Source organism: Larus michahellis, chromosome 6, assembly GCF_964199755.1.
Source record: "Larus michahellis chromosome 6, bLarMic1.1, whole genome shotgun sequence".
NCBI lineage: Eukaryota > Metazoa > Chordata > Aves > Charadriiformes > Laridae > Larus > Larus michahellis.
Genome location: NC_133901.1, coordinates 44,930,094 through 44,949,895, shown reverse-complemented (window position 1 = coordinate 44,949,895; position 19,802 = coordinate 44,930,094). Strand labels below are relative to the sequence as shown.

Genomic DNA, 19,802 nt, shown 5'->3' with positions numbered 1-19,802 from the left:
TGTAACTTTCTCCATTCACAAGGTGGAAAATGAATTAACAGCAGGACTTGCACAGTCCGCATGAACTGCTGAGAACTTACTCTTGTTTAATTAATATTAATTTACTATTTATAAAGTGATAACAAGATTCTCGTGGCTTTTGTTACATCTGCTTTTAATTTTAAAGGCATTTTAATCAGTTTGCAGCATGACAATATTTGTCAACACCATGTAAATAGGACCTATAATATGAGCTACCCTGTTGAGACTAGTTAACAGGCTAGACTGGGAAATAACGTGCAAACTCGTTTGTCCTCTCTTATCAGAAGAGATCAATTCCCAAAGTGACATAGATATTGTTGGTGTAGGTGATACCTTTAACCATGACATCACTTTAAACCCCTGGGCAACACTTGCAGCCTTGGGAGTGTATTGCTGCTGAAGGGAACCGCTTGAGCTGAAAGTCTGAGACTTTCTCTACATTGAATTTCCTTCTGCTCAAGGGAGCAAAGCTGATGGGTTCAGTTGAGAATTCCTTATTTTTACTGGCTTGCTGTCAGGAGCACTGAAGTGACTTTATTTTTTCTCCTGGCCTTTCAATTTTTTTCCTTGTCTGTTCCTCCCCCTTCCATTCACTTGACACCTGTCTCTACCTTTGGAGGATGAGATAAGCATAGAACTCCAGCCCTGTAAGAGACATAGGAGTGGAATATGCCTGCACAAAGAGAGACAGATCAAGAATCAGACCTCTCCCGGGCAGGCAGGAGTGTGAGAGCTCCTTTGCTGCAGCTTGCTTTCTGGAGTGGTGTCGGTGGGGTTTTGTCACTGTACTGAGTATAATTGGAAGCAGGTTTGTTTTGGATTTTGGTTTCTTTTTTTTTTTTTTTTGGAGTCGTCATGCTGCAGCAAATTTTGCGTGATATGTATATTGACCCTGAGCTCCTGGCAGAGCTGAATGAAGAGCAAAAGCAGATCTTGTTCTACAAAATGAGAGAAGAGCAGCTGAGGCGCTGGAAGGAGAGGGAAGAAAAAGCACGAATGGAGGAGGCCGTGCTGAGAAAGACAGCAAGGCGCAAACAGAGTAAGATTTGTGACCTCCTCCTATACTTAAGAGCTGGGGATGGTGGGCATGCAACTGGCTATGGTGCAACATGGATCTGGAAGAGATTATAAGGAGGGGTACCAGGTGTCCCCATAGGCAAAAAGTCTGAGGCAGCAAAAGCACCATTTTCCTGCTCCTTGTCTCTCCAGGCTGGTTCTTTCTCCAGGGGAATAGTTTGGTGGGGGAGTAAGGAGAATTGTTTTGAAGTGCCGCTTTCAATCAGGAGTCACTGCTCCTACTCTTGCTGTGGTAACAGATGTACAGTGACCATGTTTCCCCTCTGCTCCTAAGGCCTTTTTTCTTCACCTACCATCCCCACCCCTGCCCCGCAGTCAGGCAAAAGGCAGCCTTGCCTGTGCTCTTGAGGTTTTTTGACTTAGTATTTTAAATGTTTCCAAGTGGTTGGAGTAGGCGATAAATTCATGAATTTGAGCTTGTTATGAAGGGCTGTTTTTGAATAAGATGTGACATCAGAACAGCCATACCATATGAGACTAAATTTCCAACTGTTCTAGTAAACACTCTCCAAAAGATTATGTCTAGGGAATAGGAGTAGTGGGGTGTGTAAACAAAACAAACAAACAAAAAAACAAAAACAAAACCCAACAACAAAAAAACCACCCAACCCTAAAACCTAGTCAAAACCAGAAAAGACAAAACCTAGAAATGTGTTTTCATGCAGTATGTAGTTAAACTCCTTCCACAGGCTGTTATCGATGCTTGTGTTGACTTAAAAAGCAAATAAGCAAAACTGTGGAAGAAAACATCAAAAAAGAACTTCTCCAAATGTCATTTCCAAGTGTCTGGTCTTGGGTCCAAGTGGTTTGGAATAAACAGACATACTTATTTCCTTGCTCTCCTCACTGAACAAGTGGCTTCCAACGCTTCCCCCATTCACAGGATGAAGTTGTTAGGCTGATGCAAGATAGAAAACATTTTTGTCTTGGAAATGTAGTTGCATTGATTCCTCATTCGACAAGGAAACGTCATAGAGATATGTCAAATACTCCTTTCCCTGTGAAATGCCAAAGATCTTATCCTATTTTTAAATCTATTAAAACTTGAATATTCAAAATTTCTAATAATTTTGGATAGCTGATTCTAGGAAAGTGTTGTAATAGCTATGTGACTCTGTAGTCAGTGTTTAGAATGTTGTTCATCTTAACACACCTGTGGTAGAATGCTTTGCTTGGAGCACCTCTATACAGATAAATTATTGGATTCAATTGTCAGACTACTTAAAATATTTATGGCCTCTGAACTCTAAAAAGTGCCCATTAGATAGTTAACAATTCAAAGACTGTTATTAAAGAAATGTGTTTCAAGGCAGAACTAGTTTCCAAGACTCACTTGAAGCAAAGGCCTTTATGAAATGACTCTAGAGTAAGTTACAATGGGAGCCTTAAAATAAAGGGGGAATGTTCAGAACACCCGAATCAGCCATAATAGGAGTTTAAAATGTTCTCTCACAGATGGTGAGGTGGACATTGAAAAACCTCGTTCTGTTTAATTTCTATTTTCTTCATGTTAGTGTTACTTTGAATGGCGCTCTCTTAAGAGGGATGGCAGCAAAATAACTTCTCTCATACAGCACAAAAACCTTGTTTGTTTTGATTGATTTGTAGCTGAGAAAAAAATTAAAAATGCAGTTCAGCTCCATATACCAAAAAACGATTGTATTATTGAGATAATCTGTATTATGCTTATTTGTTGAGGAAGACAGATGCAGAAAAATTTAACTGCAAAAATATTTATGTGATGATTTTTCACAGTGTTGACACCTAAATTTCCATATATAAATTATACATTAAACCTGTTCGGCTTCCTACTACAGGAGACCATTTTCTGGGTAATTAATTTTCTGATTTATAAAGTATAAGAGAAAGGAGAGCAGCAGAGTAACCTATAGATTATATTTGCTCTGACAAAAGTATTCACAAATACTCGTGGAGTTAAATTTTCCAATAGTCCATTTCCATTTTACCTTCTTAAATTGCCAATTTAAGGTATTGCTTAGGTTTGACTTTTGCCTGCTGTCGGAAACTTTCTACTTCCTTCAGAACTGTACTAAAGTACTGTTCTTACCGTTGTTTTTTTTTATTTTTTTTTTGTAGAGAGAACCATTGAAATTAGATTTACAAGTCAGGCATTTGCTTCCACTGAAAATATATTTTGACTTCCATGAGCTCATGTGGGCCAGAGTTACAAAAAATAACTTCCATCTTTCAGGTCATGTAGATCATCAACAAATGTAGATACTTGTAAGTGATTTCTACTGCACAGCTCCATAATATGGAGGTAAATGTTCTCATACTGGAGCTAGTTTCTTGTTTTTTAAAAAAAAAAAGTTAAAGTCAATCAGAAGTTATGGGTGTAAGATAGGAATTACTGTGCAATATTTTTGCCTATATGACAGAAAGGGTCAGAGTAGATGACTGTAATAATCATTTCTTATCTTAAAATATGTGATTTTTTTTTTTCTTAAAAGACATTTGGCATCAAAATATTTGGACCTTGAAGCTGCTTAGTTTTACAGTTTCCATTGATGTATAAGCGCATTTCCAAACATTCTCCCCCTGCTACACAGGGTGGAATAGGGAGTATTTTTATTCCCGTTTAAAATTACTGGCTAGCAGGAAATATAGAGCTACCACAACTGCATGTTCTTTATTACTTTGAAACGGAGGGATTTGAGCAGTTTCATCTGCAAGGTTTTGTTTTTGGCTCTCTGCTGCATGACACCTGTTTTATGTTCGTGTTATTTTGTTGAAGCCAAGAGTTACTCTGGCTTTATAGAGATCTGTGTAGCCTGACATATAGTAGAAAACAGAGATGAAACTTCAATATTTCTAATGTTGTGCCGGGTTTCTGAAATTTTCTAGTTGACAGCAAAATGTGTATGTTGTTTGTGAATACAACATAACATTTGCATAAAAGAACTTTTTACTAATTTAATCTGAATTGTCTTTATAGGACCACCTTTCAAATCCTTCTGTTTTCCTCACAGTTTGAATAGCTACATATGAACATATCTCTCTAGGATGGGATGGGGTGAGATAGAACAAAAGGAATTCATGACAATGGGCACTACTCTAAATAAAAATGCTCCAAAAAGTGCTTAGGCTTGATCAGGAGTCATACACCCCAATTGGTACAATTCTCCGTCAGTCAGTTCAAGAGCCTGCCTGCAACAGTACATGTGAGCACAGCAGAAGGGGTGGATTTTTTGAAACTGAGCAGTGGTTGTGAATCCCATGTTGATGTTCTACAGGCTTGAGGATGAAGGGTTCTCGTGCGAGGTTTAGGTGTGTTGTTTTACAGAAACCACAAGTGCAGAGTTGGGGGGGACAGAAATGGCATATGCAGGTCAGATTGGCCTTGTGCTAGAGTTAAAATCAACTGCAGGTTTAGGAAACGCTCGTCAGCGTGATCATTTGTTAATTGTGTGGAAACTAACTAGTGAAGACCCAAACAGTACAGTGATCTTTATAGAAGCACCACTGAACACAGATTGTCCATAGGTGTCCTATTCAGTACTATGAAATTTGCTTCTTAAAAAATAAAAACAAGTCCAATCCATGAAATAAAATGAAAGTTGTTGGGAGTGTTGAGCAAGCCAAATAATGTAACAGTCCATGCGTAATTAGTCTTATTCTTCATTTCTAAAGAAAATATTAGTCACCTTCAGTAAATGCTAAATTTTGCCTGATTTTTCCATTTGGATTGTTTAGCTTCATGTGTCTTGAGGAAAGGTTAAAATTTGTATCAGAATAAGTCAATGTTAAAGAAATTATTTCACTTCAGGGATGAATGAAATGTTTTCAGATTATTCAACAATTTTAATCTCCTTCCCCTTTTAAAAACACAGATCAATGTCTAAAAGGGAGCAATACATAAACGTTACCTCACAATGAAATACTTCCTTTAGAAGGTAATGAATAAAATGTTCCCATGTTTTCGCTGTTTGTACCTAGCCAACATTTGTACCTTGCCTAAAAATATTTGTAGAATTTGAGCGTCATTTGGTCCTTCCAAATCTGCAGCATTTAGTGAACTTATTGAAGGTAAAAGAAGTATTTCATAGCTTTAATTAAATCACGACTGCTGGCTTGTACTGAAATAGCTTCACAAGTGAGTTGAATTCTTAGAGGTCCATCTCCAGTTCATTTACAAATTACTCCTGGGCAGATCTTTTAGGAACATTTTTCATTGTAATAAAACAGGTTGCCTGTTCTCGTCTTGCTAAAATCACTAAGGGAAGTCTCCTCAAAATTTCAGGATCCCTTTGGGATTTGCCTGAGAGTTGACTGACAGGCAGCCTTGCAATTTGCAAAGAAACATATTTATTTGATTAGGCAGGAGCCCTTTAACCAGTATAGCTGAGTTGGGAGTAAGCAGAGGACGCTGCCAATTTGGATTTTCACTCTGATGCGGTATCCAGAGCTGTCAGCATACCCAAAATGAGATCTCAAAAGCTATTGAGCATTAGGTAGCTGAAGGACAGCCATGTGGGAGGGGAGACAAAGCTGGTCTGCTGCTGCTTATTCTGACATTTATTCATTGTGAGCTGCAGCTCATGATGTTCAGACAGGAGCTATTTGTAAACACTCTTATTTGCCTGTCCTTAACAAGAGTGGCTGGGAGAATATTAGGTAGGCTTATCACAGCATGGCTAGAAAATAATTTCTCTATCTAAATGGCATTTGTGTTAGAAAATCATTAGAGAATAGATGAAGCTATTTGGAAGCAAGTATTTAAAATATCACAAGCGGATGGTTGGAGGATACATCAGTGTCACATGTGAAGGCTAGTGAGTGGGTGTGTATTCCAGTGTGTGTATGAAGGGTGAGTGGGTGTAGATGCAGTGACTTTTTTTTCTATGTTTTTGAACTCAGAAATGTGTTCTTCATTTATACCAAGGCCTCTATACACGCTGGTAATGCTTAGCTAAGATTTTATCTCCTACGGAGGCATGCTCCTGGCACCGTTCATTGTCTCTGTATTATTGGATATGGTTCTAACCAGAGACACAGACAAACATTAGAATAATTTTTATTAGGGGACTGAGCAAACTAATTTGAAGTCATTGGAAAAGTTGTAATGTAACATTCACAACATGTATAGCGGCTTGTGACATGATGCAGTTTTGTTAGTACTGTATACCAGGAGCTGCTCAGAGCTCCTGCTCAGTGGGGCTGTGTACTGAGGTACGGTTAAGCAGCAGCTTCTAAACTGTTCACTTCTCCGAACCCGGGGCTAGAAAGAGACCCCCCCAGTTGCCATATGACCTAAATATCTACCAGATGGAACAAATCCAGAGGGACTTCTCTGCCCTCCTAGGATTAGCTGTAAATCTGTACTCTTTAGTCTCATATCCTGCCCTGCAGCCGACTTCTCTGTTTCGCAGAAAATTAAGAGCAGAATATTGCTGGCTGCCTGGGCCTTATTACACTGGAGGTTTCTCTTGCATGCCTGCGATCCTCAGCGCTCCCACTGGCTGAAGCATCTGGCGTCAGCCGCTTTCTGAGAGAGGCTACTGGGTTAATTGAGCCACTGGCACGGCGAGCATTCCTGTCTTTCTCTGTGGCATTGTGTTCCTCAGCCTGTCTGGGTGCAGTGGTGTTAGGTGGGCTTTCTTGGCCATACTAGTGCTCTGGTAATGATATGAGGTTGTGGCTGTCTGTAAGCTCATGAATACTTGATATGGAAAGAGAGCAGTACTGTGGCCAAGGGGAGAATGGGATTTGCCCAAGCTAATTCAATATTTCCATGCTGATTTTGCCAGTTTTCAGCATAAATGACTGAAACATTCAAGGACAGAGGCACCGGGTTTTGATAGCAGGATTTGGAAGGCATGGGAAAACTCAGTGTATTCAAGCCAGTGGTGGATTTAGCCAGACACTGATGGTGGTTCGTTAACCTTCAAATCCACTTGTGTGTGGTGGTGCTAGAAAATCTCACCCTAGTGGTCTAGTCCTCCTGCTTTTGTGGTCTTGTGTGTCTGATAAAAGGAATCAGTACAAACCTGCCACGCTGCATTAAGTCTGGTGCAGAAAGTGATCTGTAGTTTCTCTGTTCATTCTGTGACAGAGAACCCTTATCCTTCTGCTTTGAGTTTCCAGCAGACCCTGAAGTAGCCACGCAGCCTTGGTTTTGTTTGTTCTCCAGCAATGGGAAAACCTGTGATAGTTCTGTGTGAGAAACCAAGCCCTGTTATATACCTTTTAATCTTTACAAGAGACAGCTGGGATCAGGAATAAAAAACTATAGTGCTATGTTCTTGACTCTATTTTTTTTTATGAAGAAAAAAAAAAATCAAACGAATTATACTGATGTGTGAATGATTTTACACCTTCGACTTTGATCTGATGTGTTACCTGCATTTTTATACTGTTTACTGTGAAAGGGTCATTAAAATGGACAGACAGAGACTAACTTTAGATTGTACATGGAGTTAGAACAACGTCTTAAAGAATGAGTTCTGAATGTTATCTCCCAGTTGAAAGCGGGCAAATTACAAAACTGTTATGTGCAACAGCATGCCGTGGCCAGGGAGACAAGAAAATATCTGGGGCATACTAAACAGAGACCACATAAATGCCACTTTATTTCTGTATTTCTTTTTTTTTTCCCTTCTTTTTTGGTTTACAATATGCAAACCTCTATATACATATTGCCTATATACATAGCATGTGATAATGCAAACCCGCTTACCTTTGAATGTTATGTACAGTCTTGTTTGTTAATTGCTACGTTTGTTAATTACCATAGTCTTATTTGAGTAACTGTTTCCTCCCTTAATGTTTGCTCTCTTGCAGTCACTCTTCCTTTATTTGATCCTGCAGGGGTATATTGCAGCATAATTATTTCCATGGTAACAGGCTGTAATTCCATAAACAGAAGATTGAGTTTGTTATATGATCAGGAAGCAGCTGGAGAGCTATGAAGGCTGATTTTTTAGCAATGCTGAGATCCCGCAACCCTTATTGATATGTTAATGTAAATCAGCTTAGCGTCTTTCTCCCTCTGCAAATCCTTCTTTAAATAGAAAGGCACGCAACCCAGTGTTGAAATTGGAGGGTGTGTAAACTGAAATGTTGGGGGGATGCTTAAGCAGTTCTGAATTTTTCCCCATTTACTTGTTTGAAGAATTGAAGTGACTGGGGTTCTTGAATGGATTCTTGAGAGGGGTTCATGGTCCTATGACTATTAACAGGGGCAGACCATAGAATTAATTATAGAAGATCTTCAATTTATTGTCAGATTATGTTATTTTCATTTCTTTCATTATTACCACCTAATTATTCTATATGTATATTAATGGATTTATGGCAGTTAATGTTTGGAAAAGTGCATTCTGTCCTTTGAACAGTCTCTCGGAAACGTACACAGTAATTTCCTAGGTTTTCTCCTTAGAAAGAAGTGAAATTGTGTGTGTGTGTTTGTGTTTGTAGTAAAAACAAACAAACAAAAACAACCACAACCCCCAAACCTTATACTGGGTAAGCTCAAGGAACTGAGAACAGCCTAAAGTTCACGTTCTCATTTTCATCCTAATCAGTGTGCTTCTAACGCATGTCCTGCAACTAATGAAGCTCTGGATGGAACCTGATCTACGCTGCAGAATATCAAACCTCAAGCTTCTACTTTAAAGAAGCCATACAAATTGTGCTCGGAAAGCCACGGGTAAAATCTCATGTAAAACACAATGTGCTTAGACCAAAGTATAGCAGACATCTAAACTCCAAAAGAACAAAAAAACCCAAACCCAACCCTACAAACACACCAAACTCCACAAGCTACAGTTTATCTCTGAATGACAAAAGTAGATCAGGCTGACCAGCTTGATGTCAGCAGTGAATGCTCATGCAGCCTGTTTCAAATGCAGAATAAGTTTCAGGAGCCTTTTTCTATCGCAGAGAGAGAGAAAAGAAAAGGAATGTTTTCTAAAGAGAGAGTTAAAGGATATTTGTATGACTACAAAACCTTCCAGGGAGCGAGGAAGGAGAGTCAATTGTTATTGCAGAGATCTGTAGCTTCCAAGTAGAACTATGGTGGGAAGTCCAACCTCAGAGAAACAAGACTGTTCATGGAAATAGCAGACTCTTTTGAGAAAGTTAAAGCAGACTTGGAATGCTATTCCATCTTTCTGAGATTATAAATCAACGATCTTCTAATTTTCTGAATTTACATTTGACGCAGCCTGTAATATTCCCCATGACAGAAAAGCAGTCAGGGTTGCTTGGAGCTCTCTCATTTTGCTGGACTAAGCAGGCAAACAGCGACTAAGTGGCAGCACAGCTGGGAGACTTGACACCAAATCAGGCCTCTAATGGTCCTTGGAGTAGTTCCCTTGTAAGCACTGGAGATGGATCACAAATGGGAATAGTCAGGGATGCTCAAACTGCTAAAGCAATGACGAACAGGCTTGGAGGAAGGAAGCTGACTCCAGTAGTATTCCATTTGCTCTGATTACTGTTATTTTTGAAGCACTTTTAATTAGAAACATGCGTGATAATGAAGCCAGATATAACCCAAAACCGTCACTAAAAAAACCACCAAACAAACCCAACAAAAAACCCACCAACCAAACAAAAAACCCCACCAAACCCAAACAACAACCCCCACAATCCCCAAACCCAATCTGTGGTTCTGCTCCTCTGTCCTGATGAGCGGAGGCAAGAAAAGGCCCAGTTCTCCTTTCCGTAACTCCATTCGTTTTAAGCCTTAGTCACAATGTGGAAGCCTGAAGTGATTGGAATTGTAGCCTGTTTTAGCCTGAGCATTGCCTGTAGCCAGGATTCCGCCTCCTGTGCACCTTCAGGAGCTGCGTTCTCTCCCTCCCAAGGTGGCTGGCAGCGTTGGGACTTTCTGGCAGCGCTCAGCTGTGGCAGCAGTGACACCCTGCCCACGCCAGGGATGTCCTGGGGGCAGCACAAAGGCCAAGAGCAGCCTGTGGTGCCAAATGATTCATGGTTGCACTCCAGCACTCTCTGAGTGTGTATGAAATTAGTAGCGCTCCTAGTAAAGACTAATAATTATTTTAGGCCCTACTGATCTCTAGGACATTGTTTTATACTTTCATTGCTGTTATAGAATTGACTGCATAAATACCAACAAATAGAAAACATGACTTGGTATTATTTTTGGTTGTGTACGTTTATAGATGCAAATTTGTGTTGTCACTAGGATCCCTTTGTGCTGCAAATTTGTGGTACCTGATTTTACATTTGGCTCGAGTAAGGAGCAATATCCAATTTACTGGTCTCAAAAAGGTATAGATATAGGTTTAGGGGAACTCCATGGGAGATACTAATTCGTGGAGAAGGTGAAAAGAACTGCAGGAATTAATGTTGCCTTCTTGTGGTGCTACAGAGTTGTTTTAGACAAAAAACCTGGTAGAATACTACAGCTGATAAATCGTTGGTCTGAAGAGTAGAGATGGAAAAGACTTGGTAAATTATTCAGTACGTTTTCCTGATAAAGCAGTATTTGTTTCTAAACCACTTTCATTTCTACTATCTGATCCAGACTAATTTTGATGTCCACTACTTCCTAATGGTAATTATTTGCAGCCTGCCACAGGATCTTCAGGAGAAGTACTTTTGTGGTCAAGGCACAAAACTGGAACTCAAGAGATTTAATTTTTATTTCCTGACTCTGCATTAGGCTTTGTGACTGGGCTGAGAAGCTTGCTTCTGAACAGGAAACATGACGTTTCCTTGCCTCTTTCTCACCTAGATTTCAAATTTGTTTAGTCAGGACCTGTCTCTTCCTTTTAGACTTAGTTGAATTTTTCTGTTTGGTTGGTTGGTTTTTTTCCTATTTGGAAATAAAGTGTGTTAACAAAATATCTTATTTTGCAGAAAAATGTAATACTTGAGAGGTATCTTAAAGCAGAAATTATTTTATTATAATCAGCCCTCTGCAAAGCAGATAACACTAGTTTCCTAAAAATATTAAGGAAAATAATTTTCTGTACTTTCAGCTCAGATCTTGCAATTGGTTCTACAGTTTAAAAGTGCAAGCCCAGTATCGTTAGCCCTGACATTGACCACGCTGAACCCGACTCTGCCGGCTGCAAAGGCTTTTTGTATGGCAGAAGTTCTGTTTTTACAGTGTCAGATTTTCTCCCTGAGCTGCTTATTTCCTTTCCTGCATGCTCATTTTTTGATGTTATTCTGTGCTAAGAAACTACCGTGTTTTATGGTCAGATTGTATAGTAAAACCCCCATCTCCAACTTTATGGGAGTGTAGGTTCAAGGGAAGATTTGCATGGGAATCATTTCTTCAAGTAAGATAGAAAGGGTGCTGGATGTGAAAAAGACGTTCTCTTGTTCTAAAGAAAAACCTGAATAAAGGCATATGTGCTCAATTCCAGTTGTTTTAAAATTGCACATGTGGAGGTCTGTCTGTTTAATGCTGAAGCTTAAAATTGCCTGGTTGTTTGATACTGCTGTTATCTTTCAACTTGAACTATGGATGTGTATACAGTAGTATACTGTACTGTATAGTAGTTAGTGCTGAACCAACAATATATTATACCAATGTTTTCAAGAGAGTTTATACATCTACTGTCTAAGCTTTAGAAGAGAGATCCATTGTTTTAAAAGGAAGTGAGAGAACAATTTCTCAAGACATGTCTACAAATCAACTATTTGTTTTACGGGTCTGGGTAGTATGGGTAAGTTGTGCCTCTGAGAAACATATTAATAACTCTTTGGCACAAAAAGCCTGTAAAGAAGCAAAGATAAAATTTATCTGCTTGCCTGAAAAGTTTTTTTAAAATTCTCTTTACAAGGGGGTAAGCCCATAAATGAGCAGAAGTAGTGAAGTTGTCTCAGAACACTAGAAGTACGTGGTATCAACCAGTTATGATACAAATAAATTAACACGAGGCATGTTGTTTGCAATGTTTTCTTTTAAGTACTAAATAAAGGAGAACAATTAGGATATCTAGATTCCTCGCAGGAAAGGGAACATGGGCCACTTTTAAAACAAAAGCTGCATTGGTGATGTGGGATCAGTACTCCTGGGAAATCATCCCATACTCCTCAAGATACTTTATCATGAAATGCAGTAGGTGAAAACCTTGTGGACAAATACTGATATGGCCAGTCCGTTCTCAGCAGACGGTGTTCAAAGGCTACGTCCAAAAAATACGATGGAAATGTTGTGCTGACAGGAACACAGAAATGCGCAGAATAGGAACCACAATAAAATACATTCACATTTATAACCTGAGACATAATGTGATAGACTGTGAAAGAGCAAATGCTTTTGGGCGTTATTGAAGGAAAACCTTATTAGCTTAAATTTCCACCCCCACTTTAAGTCAGTACCGTTAGGCCAACACTGGGTATTCGTACAAATCACATTTTCAAATTCGATATAGAATATTAGCTTTCATTGCGAGATCTGATATGTTAGTTGCCTTCCGTTCAGATTGTCAACACTTGCGAGTGTGGGCTGACACTGGCCCTGCCTGCTGTCAACAGCCCCGCTTCCTTCCCTCCTGCAGTTTTCTCTCTTCGGTCTGGGATGTCAAAAACACTTTATTGATTGTGCATCGGGAAACTTAATCTGGTTAAATGGATACTCCTACTGTAGAATAAGAGGTAGTTGAAGGTGAGAGTAGCAAAGCAGATGCTAGTAGAGAAAGACAGGAAGCGAAGACTGACTGTTCAAATAGGACCAGGTTTCTTTTGACTCTTATGGGAGCATCAGAGAAAAACTACCTAGAAGAATGGCAAACTGTCCATTTCTTTACGTTTTCAAATGAGACAGGATACCTTTCAGAAACTATGTGGCCACACACAATTTACTAACCTCAGTAGATGAAATCTAGTGGACTGTAATATAAGGGAAGCAAGATGAAATGCTGAGCCTTTGTGGCCTTTTAGTCTGTGTTCTTTTACATCCATTGTCTACCCTGGCAATGGTCTTTGTGGTGGAATCTCCTTTTGTGAAGAACAGTTTCAACAAATTTGCAAGAAATAAAACCAAAATGGATGCATGAGAGGTGTCTCTATCAGTTTCTTAGTATGAACCTCTAAAACGCATAAAATACCTGTGAGTTATATGTATAAAAGCAGAAGGAAAAGACCAAAACGTATTAAATCAGGTAGTGTATGTGACTATGAAGATGTATTCAGATAGGATCTAAGCTAGTGTCGTCAGCAGGATGCTGTAGTTGATTCTTGGACATGAAGGTTCACCAAAAGTAGTCTATTTTGTAAGATGAGAAGAGCATGCAGGCTTTTTTAGGGTTTTTAAAAATGCTCTGTCAACACAGTAACCATAGATTTTTGCATGGTGTCTTTCATGAAAACTGAGCCAGAAACTTAATCCCTTTCAACTGCTTACCTGACCAGAAAAGCTCCTGCAGTGCTGAGCGGTGTGCTCTGATTATGCAGGCTTTCTCAAACTCCTCCTTCACGCAGTGGGAGCACAAAATTCCTGGATTTTTTGCAGGTGTTTCGATGAAGTGTCTGTATGCTCGACACTTGGCATTCTCCATGTGCTGAAGCAGTGCTGAAGCATAATGTCATTGGTTGCTGTTGTCACTCCATCTCTTTTTCCATTCTCTTTGTTCATCCCTTGCTGAGTAAAGCAAGAAAATACACTTATAAAAATTCAAAAGGGATCATAATACCTAGATTCTGGGAAATGCATGTCAGAATTAATAATTCCTTATTTTTGTGGGACAGTGAGTCTTTAAAGATTGTGTGATCTGGAGTGTACAAACCCTTTTTTCCCCCAGCATGGTAGATTGATCAAATCTGAAGATTTCATCCAACTTCTTGGTAACATTGCGTTCTGAATTGTGAATTGCAAGCTTAATGGTTCTAAATTTCAGATTTCTCATCTTTTCATCTATATTTACTTAAGAATTTGACCCAGTATTTATAATATTTTTTTCTTCTTGGTGGCTGTTGCAGGTAATGGCAAACACGTGCAGTGGCTACGCGGGAAGGATGGTGAGGTCTGGGTCTGGGTTATGGGAGAAGCCCCAGGTGACAAGCCGTATGAACAGATATCAGAGGAGCTAATAGCTGAGCGAGCCAGGCAACAAGCACAGAAGGAGGCAGAAGAACTATGGTGAGGATTTAAGAATCTGAATTCAGGGTCCACTTGACATAATGGGAAACATGGCCTTGTAGAAAGGTGGCAGGTAATGGTGGGTGAAATTGGTAAGTATGTTTTGTGAACATTTGCTTTCACTTGTTTTGGCAATTTTTCAGCACATGAAAAATGTAATTTTATTTTTATTGAACACTGAAGAACAAAACCCCTCTTCAACAAAAAAAAAAGTGAAGCAAACGTTTTTCTTTTGGGGAATTTTTCTAAATCATCGACCAGTTTCTAAATAAATAAAAATGAAACAATCTGGTTGTGAGATGATTGAATTAGGAATGTTTGTTGTATCACACATCTATGCCCACAGTGGAGATTTGGTGCATAAAATCCTTTTTGAAATTGGTTTCATTTGCATATTGCTTGTATTAGTTCTTATCCCAGCAGTTCAGAAACTGATTACACAAGTGCCACGCTGGTGTTTCCAGCAGGGCCTCTTCCAGCTTTGGGAGAGATTCAAAAGTGTTTTGATGCTTGATATTGTTGGGAAGTAGGCCACCTGCCTCCTGCACTTCCTTTTGTAGTGCAGCGCTGAAAAGCGACAGTTTAAATATCAGATTATTCTATGTTATTCCTTTTCACATGAGAGTCTTCTTGCTTATAGTGATTGCATACTTAAGCGGGGATTAAGAGGTCCAACCTGTGCTCTGCGTTCCTTTTACATCGTCAGTACTGGTAAACGATCTAGTGCGAGAATTTGGCAGACATTTGCATTGATATTTGAGAGACAATAAATTCCCGATCATGCTTTGCTAGACTGAGAGAAAAATCTATTTTTTCAGCCAGGGAAGGAAAAATATAGGGTATGACTCAGAGACATCCAAGAAATACTTCTCTAATTTAGAAGGTGCTATTTTAATTAGTCATTTATCAAAAATTGAAAATGTCTGTTTTCCGGATAGTTTTGTCAAATCTGATTTGTGGTAGGTCTCTTGTTAAATACATTTTAATTCTTTCCTTTTGTATTTCCATGAAGTCTTATGCTAATTATTTGTTGCAACCAGTGAGCAAGTATTGATCCTCGATTTAAAAAAAAAATAATCAGCATCTTAAATTAATCTTATTTTCAAATTCTTTTCTGAAGGAGACAAAAGGAGGCTGAAATTACAAAGAAATTCCGGGATGCTATGGCTCAAGAAAAAGCCAGAATAGTGGCAGAAAAATGGAAAATAGAAATAGAAGATCGGAAAGCTGCCAAATTGGAGGAGGAAAAAATTCAGGAGGAACTGAAGGTTTGCATAGAACGATTTAGCTTTTTAAATAGTGTTTTTATATAGATTCAAAGTTCTTGTCACCTTCAGTGCATGTTTATTAATAAGCTTTAAAACCCAGAATTGTAATTTTTTGTCCTGGAATATACAAATAGCTACATGGTGTTCACCAGAACAGCTGGGTGAGTGATGTGAAAAAATTACATATCTCATTCAAAAGTGTCAGGACAATCAAACTGGTTATTCAGCTCACACATTTACAGAATTGTTCAGTCAGCTGTGCTGAGTGAATCATACTGGGGGGAAAAATGTACAATTGTCAAATGTCTCATTTTAAGTTTGCTTGAACATATTTTGTGTATTTCAGAGGAGTTGTTCACATTTTTAACTTGACAATTCTGTCACTACTTTCTTTAAGATAACAAGGGGTGGATCCTTCTCCTACTCAACATATGGGAAAAGTCCAGTTGGCTTTGCTGGGAGAAGTTAATTTGCCTGATTTTTATTAACTTCGTCATGTATTTTCTATGAGCTCACTTATAATATTTTAATGCTTGCTTGCAAGAATATTTTTTCACATTTTTTTGTTGAAAATAACAATTTGAAAACTAAACAGGAAAAGAAGACCTCTGTCTACCTTTCTCATATTACTTTATAAAGTTAAAAACTTGTTTAAAAATGAGAAAACAAAATATAATTGATTTAGTGTGCAGGAAAGTTATCACAGTCTTCTGAGTCTGGGGTGTGCACTCTGGGGCTGCACAAGATTGGTGAGGCTGGGCTTCCATGGAGAAAGCCTGTAGCAAAGTATGACTTCTAGGAGATCTACATCCAGTAACATCTGTCTGTGCGCCTCTCCCCTGCTGACAGCTTGCTATGTCATTTCCCCCCATCCTGGGACGGTGATTAAAGGTGTAGAAAGTGGAGATAGACTCCCGCCTTGTCCCTCTGTGATGGGAGGAATGCTGAAAACCTCAGTGTTAAATTTATGCAGTTTGATTACAAGCTGGAGTCAGCAAGTTACTTGTCATTCTCTAAACAGTGGGACTGGGATTTGCGGGTGGTTATGTAGCACAAAGCAAGCGCAGTTCCTGTGGCCTCCTCTGCACAAAGTTGCTGATTTACCTTTGCACAATTAATTTGAATTCATAGGAGAGAACAGGGCCTTTGAAATTTGGTGTCAATGAGTAATGAAACTATACCTTTCAAGTGTATTTGTTAATGTATGAATAATGAGCAGAGCGACTAATTAAACACTGTTTCCTCTGCTTTTCAGAAAGCAAAGCTCTCATGAACAAAGACTGATACAGGCCTGTTCGCTTATACCTCTGTGGTTGATTTACAGTGCACTTGATGGGGTCAGTGTCCACAAGCTCATTATTGTTCTTCTGTTTCAAATAGACTTTTTCAAAAAGCAAAGTGAGCAACTTGTGAGACTCTTAGTGGCAAGCAGTAATCATTTTCTATTAAGGAAAACTAGTCTTTCAGTTGATACAGTTTAAAAGGAATGGCACCAAATTCTGCTCGTTTCCACGTTGATGGAAAGGTAATGTCACAGTGATCTGTGTTCCCACTGTTTCTCGGGAAGTGAGCAGGTATCCTCCATCCAACCGTGTGCTTGCTAGGAGCAAGAATCGCACTGCTGTAAATGGGATGAGTATTTGGTTCAGTTTCTACTTTGAATTTCAAATACTAAGCTTTGGCCAGGATTTCTTTGGCCCTATTCATAAAGTTGCCAATATCTTTATTTTATCAAAGAAACAGAAACCCTTATTTTTCCCTATGGTTTCCTTTAAATCAAGCATTTGAAGAGAATATTTGCAAAAAAAATAAATAAATGAACCAAAATTTTTAAGACAAGACCCAGCAGAAATTAACATTTTGGCTTCAAGAATGAGTTTGGAAAGAAGACATTATGTGGTGGTTATTTTTTAAACACCCTTTTATTGAGTGTGCTCCTGGCATTCGGTGATTAATACAACCTAGTCTAATTACACTTCCAGCCCTGGGTCTTCAGTTAGGTCTGTAGTTTGAGATTTGTCAGGAGGGATGTGGACTAACATAGGGTTCCACCAGCAGAGACCCAAATGCAGGATCGATCCCTGGTACTATTACACCACACCTTTGCTACTCAGAAAAGCAGCTTATCTATTACTTGGTTTTGAAAGAGCAGATCTCATACATAGTGCTGTAGAACTACTTAAAAACGGTAAAGGCATTTCAAAGGCAAGTAAATCTCACAACTTAATATGGGGGAGTTGTTAACTTCTGTCCAGTGGCTTATTTAAGCTCACTTGGCTTTCCTTCTCCTTCCCATTTTACCCTTTTTTGTGCAGTGGAGGAGGTACATGAAACATTTACAGGCTGAAATAGTGAAAAGGTACCTAGACAGGAAAATAGAAAAGTTATGTTTCTGGCATCTACCTCCAACTACAAAAAGTGAATAGAACTAAGGCATCGAGAAAAAGACGAATTAATGAATCTACTCATGTATGACTGCAATCATTGAAATCATGAGGAAATATACCTTTCATAAATGATTCAGGGTGTGGAATGAGATGCAGATCAGTTCGCAAGCCCACTTTAACAGGTTTAAAATATTTAATGCATTGGTAATCATCCATCTGTGATGATGGCCAGACTGTGTTTAAAGTGGTCTCCAAACTGGGGTATGAAAAGTTCAGTCTTTGCTAATGCTTCATCCTCATGAAGCGTTTTGACTCGGGAGATTGAAACGCTGTGCTTTTGCTGATGTATTTAATTTCTAACCATATTGTATCACAAACACTCCTTTTTAAAACACTTTTATTCCTCTTGACCTATCATGGGACTTTAGGGCTGTCTGCACTAGATAAATGGTATCTCACATATCAAAGTGAATGATGATCCCTGCTTCCTTTTCCAGCACTATTAGAAAAGTATTGCTTTCCTTGGTGTTTCTTAAGCAGAAATGCCTTTAATTTATGAAGCGAGAATATAAATGTTGACTAAATGTTGACTGCTCTATTTTTGCAGTTTAAGGACAGCTATTCTTTTATGCACCTATTGCAAAGGACAAATAAGAGAGCCAATTACTATCATTAATCTTTTTGCTAATTCACAAAGGCTATGAGATCATAGGCATAATTTCCTATTCTTATCAGTTGCTGTCATTAAGAGTCATGAACAATGTGAGAGCTAGGGCAAATTAAAGGTATGAGTGTCAGCCAGCCAGGGGTGGCTGGTATCCTTCAGCTACATTTAGAAAGAACAGAGAGATGTTCTCTCAGCTTCCTCTTCATGTGGTCTGCATAAAGCAAGAGAACGTTAGTAGTAAAGTACTATCTGTAGGACAACATCAGATACCTGCCAAATTTCATAATATAAGCACAGTTGACAATAAAGCTAAATTGCTTCTTAAAAATTGCTTGGGAGGTGAAATGTGTGTTAACCAAAAGCTGCATATAAACTTCTATCGGCATTATTTTTCTTCATAAAAAAATATTTAGTGGGAGTTTTAATGGCAGTGGCGCTTAAGGAGAAATAATCCTTATTCTCTTGATAGGCAACAGGACAGTAACAGTGCATTATAATTTCCTTCCACAATTTTGTTTCTTTTTTGGATGCAAGTTGATGACCTTTAATTCCAGTTGGGATTGTGGTCAGTGAAGTGAGCTTTTTTGAAGACATGGATCCAAGAGTTTCTATGTCCTGGCTGTTTCTGTTCTCATCAAAGACAACAGGTTTACAATCAACCTTCAGAGAGGAACAGGATAATTAGTGCTTCAGTTCAGGAAGTCTCTAATAAAGACAACTTATGCGTAATAGAAAGGACACACTTCAGTCCCATTGACTTGGATGGGCTTTCAACACACATCTGAGTGCTTTACTGTGCCCAAAAGTGCTGTGGACCTGATTCTTCAGACAATTGCTGCCACGTGTAGAGTTTAGGAATACAGTAAAATGTCACCATTGCCACTTACAGTACTGTGGGCTCCTTATGATAGAACAGTAAGTGTTCTGTCCTGATCTCAAAAACCCTCTTGTCTCCAAGTAAACATCCAGCGCTTGAGTGGGCTGGTTATGTTTAAGTGCAGATAAGTTGTAAGTTCAGCTCTGTGCTTTGCTGTGCCAAGAAATCATTGAACTCTTTCCCAAGGACAGCATATTTAGAGTCCAGGAATATGACAACAGCTTCTTGATGGGGCTTGACACCCAGTTCATTCTGAAAATGCCTCAGTTGGGTCCATTCAATCACAATTACAATAATTCAGTAATGCTTAGTTTTGTTTTCTCTTGTGCGACCTCAGTTCAGAAATTCTTTTTTTCTATAGAGCTGTCTCTTTAACAGTGAGGCAGCTGTTAGTTTCTCCTGGGAATGTGGTCTTCAGGGT

At 38.9% G+C, this 19,802-nt stretch overlaps 1 protein-coding gene across 2 annotated transcripts in view; it reads left to right on the top strand.

Annotated features, from left to right (window-relative positions):
* The first annotated feature begins 512 nt into the window (after positions 1-512).
* Positions 513-19,802, top strand: part of SH2D4B (SH2 domain containing 4B) — a 67,078-nt gene continuing 47,788 nt past the window's right edge. The window contains exons 1-4 of one of the 2 annotated variants that reach the window (XM_074590785.1): positions 513-1,060; positions 8,454-8,465; positions 14,023-14,182; positions 15,303-15,450. In XM_074590785.1, the coding sequence (XP_074446886.1) occupies positions 877-1,060; positions 8,454-8,465; positions 14,023-14,182; positions 15,303-15,450 (504 nt within the window). In that variant the 5' untranslated portion in view covers positions 513-876. The remainder of the gene's footprint in view (positions 1,061-8,453; positions 8,466-14,022; positions 14,183-15,302; positions 15,451-19,802) is intronic. The other variant, XM_074590784.1, reaches the window with a different exon arrangement.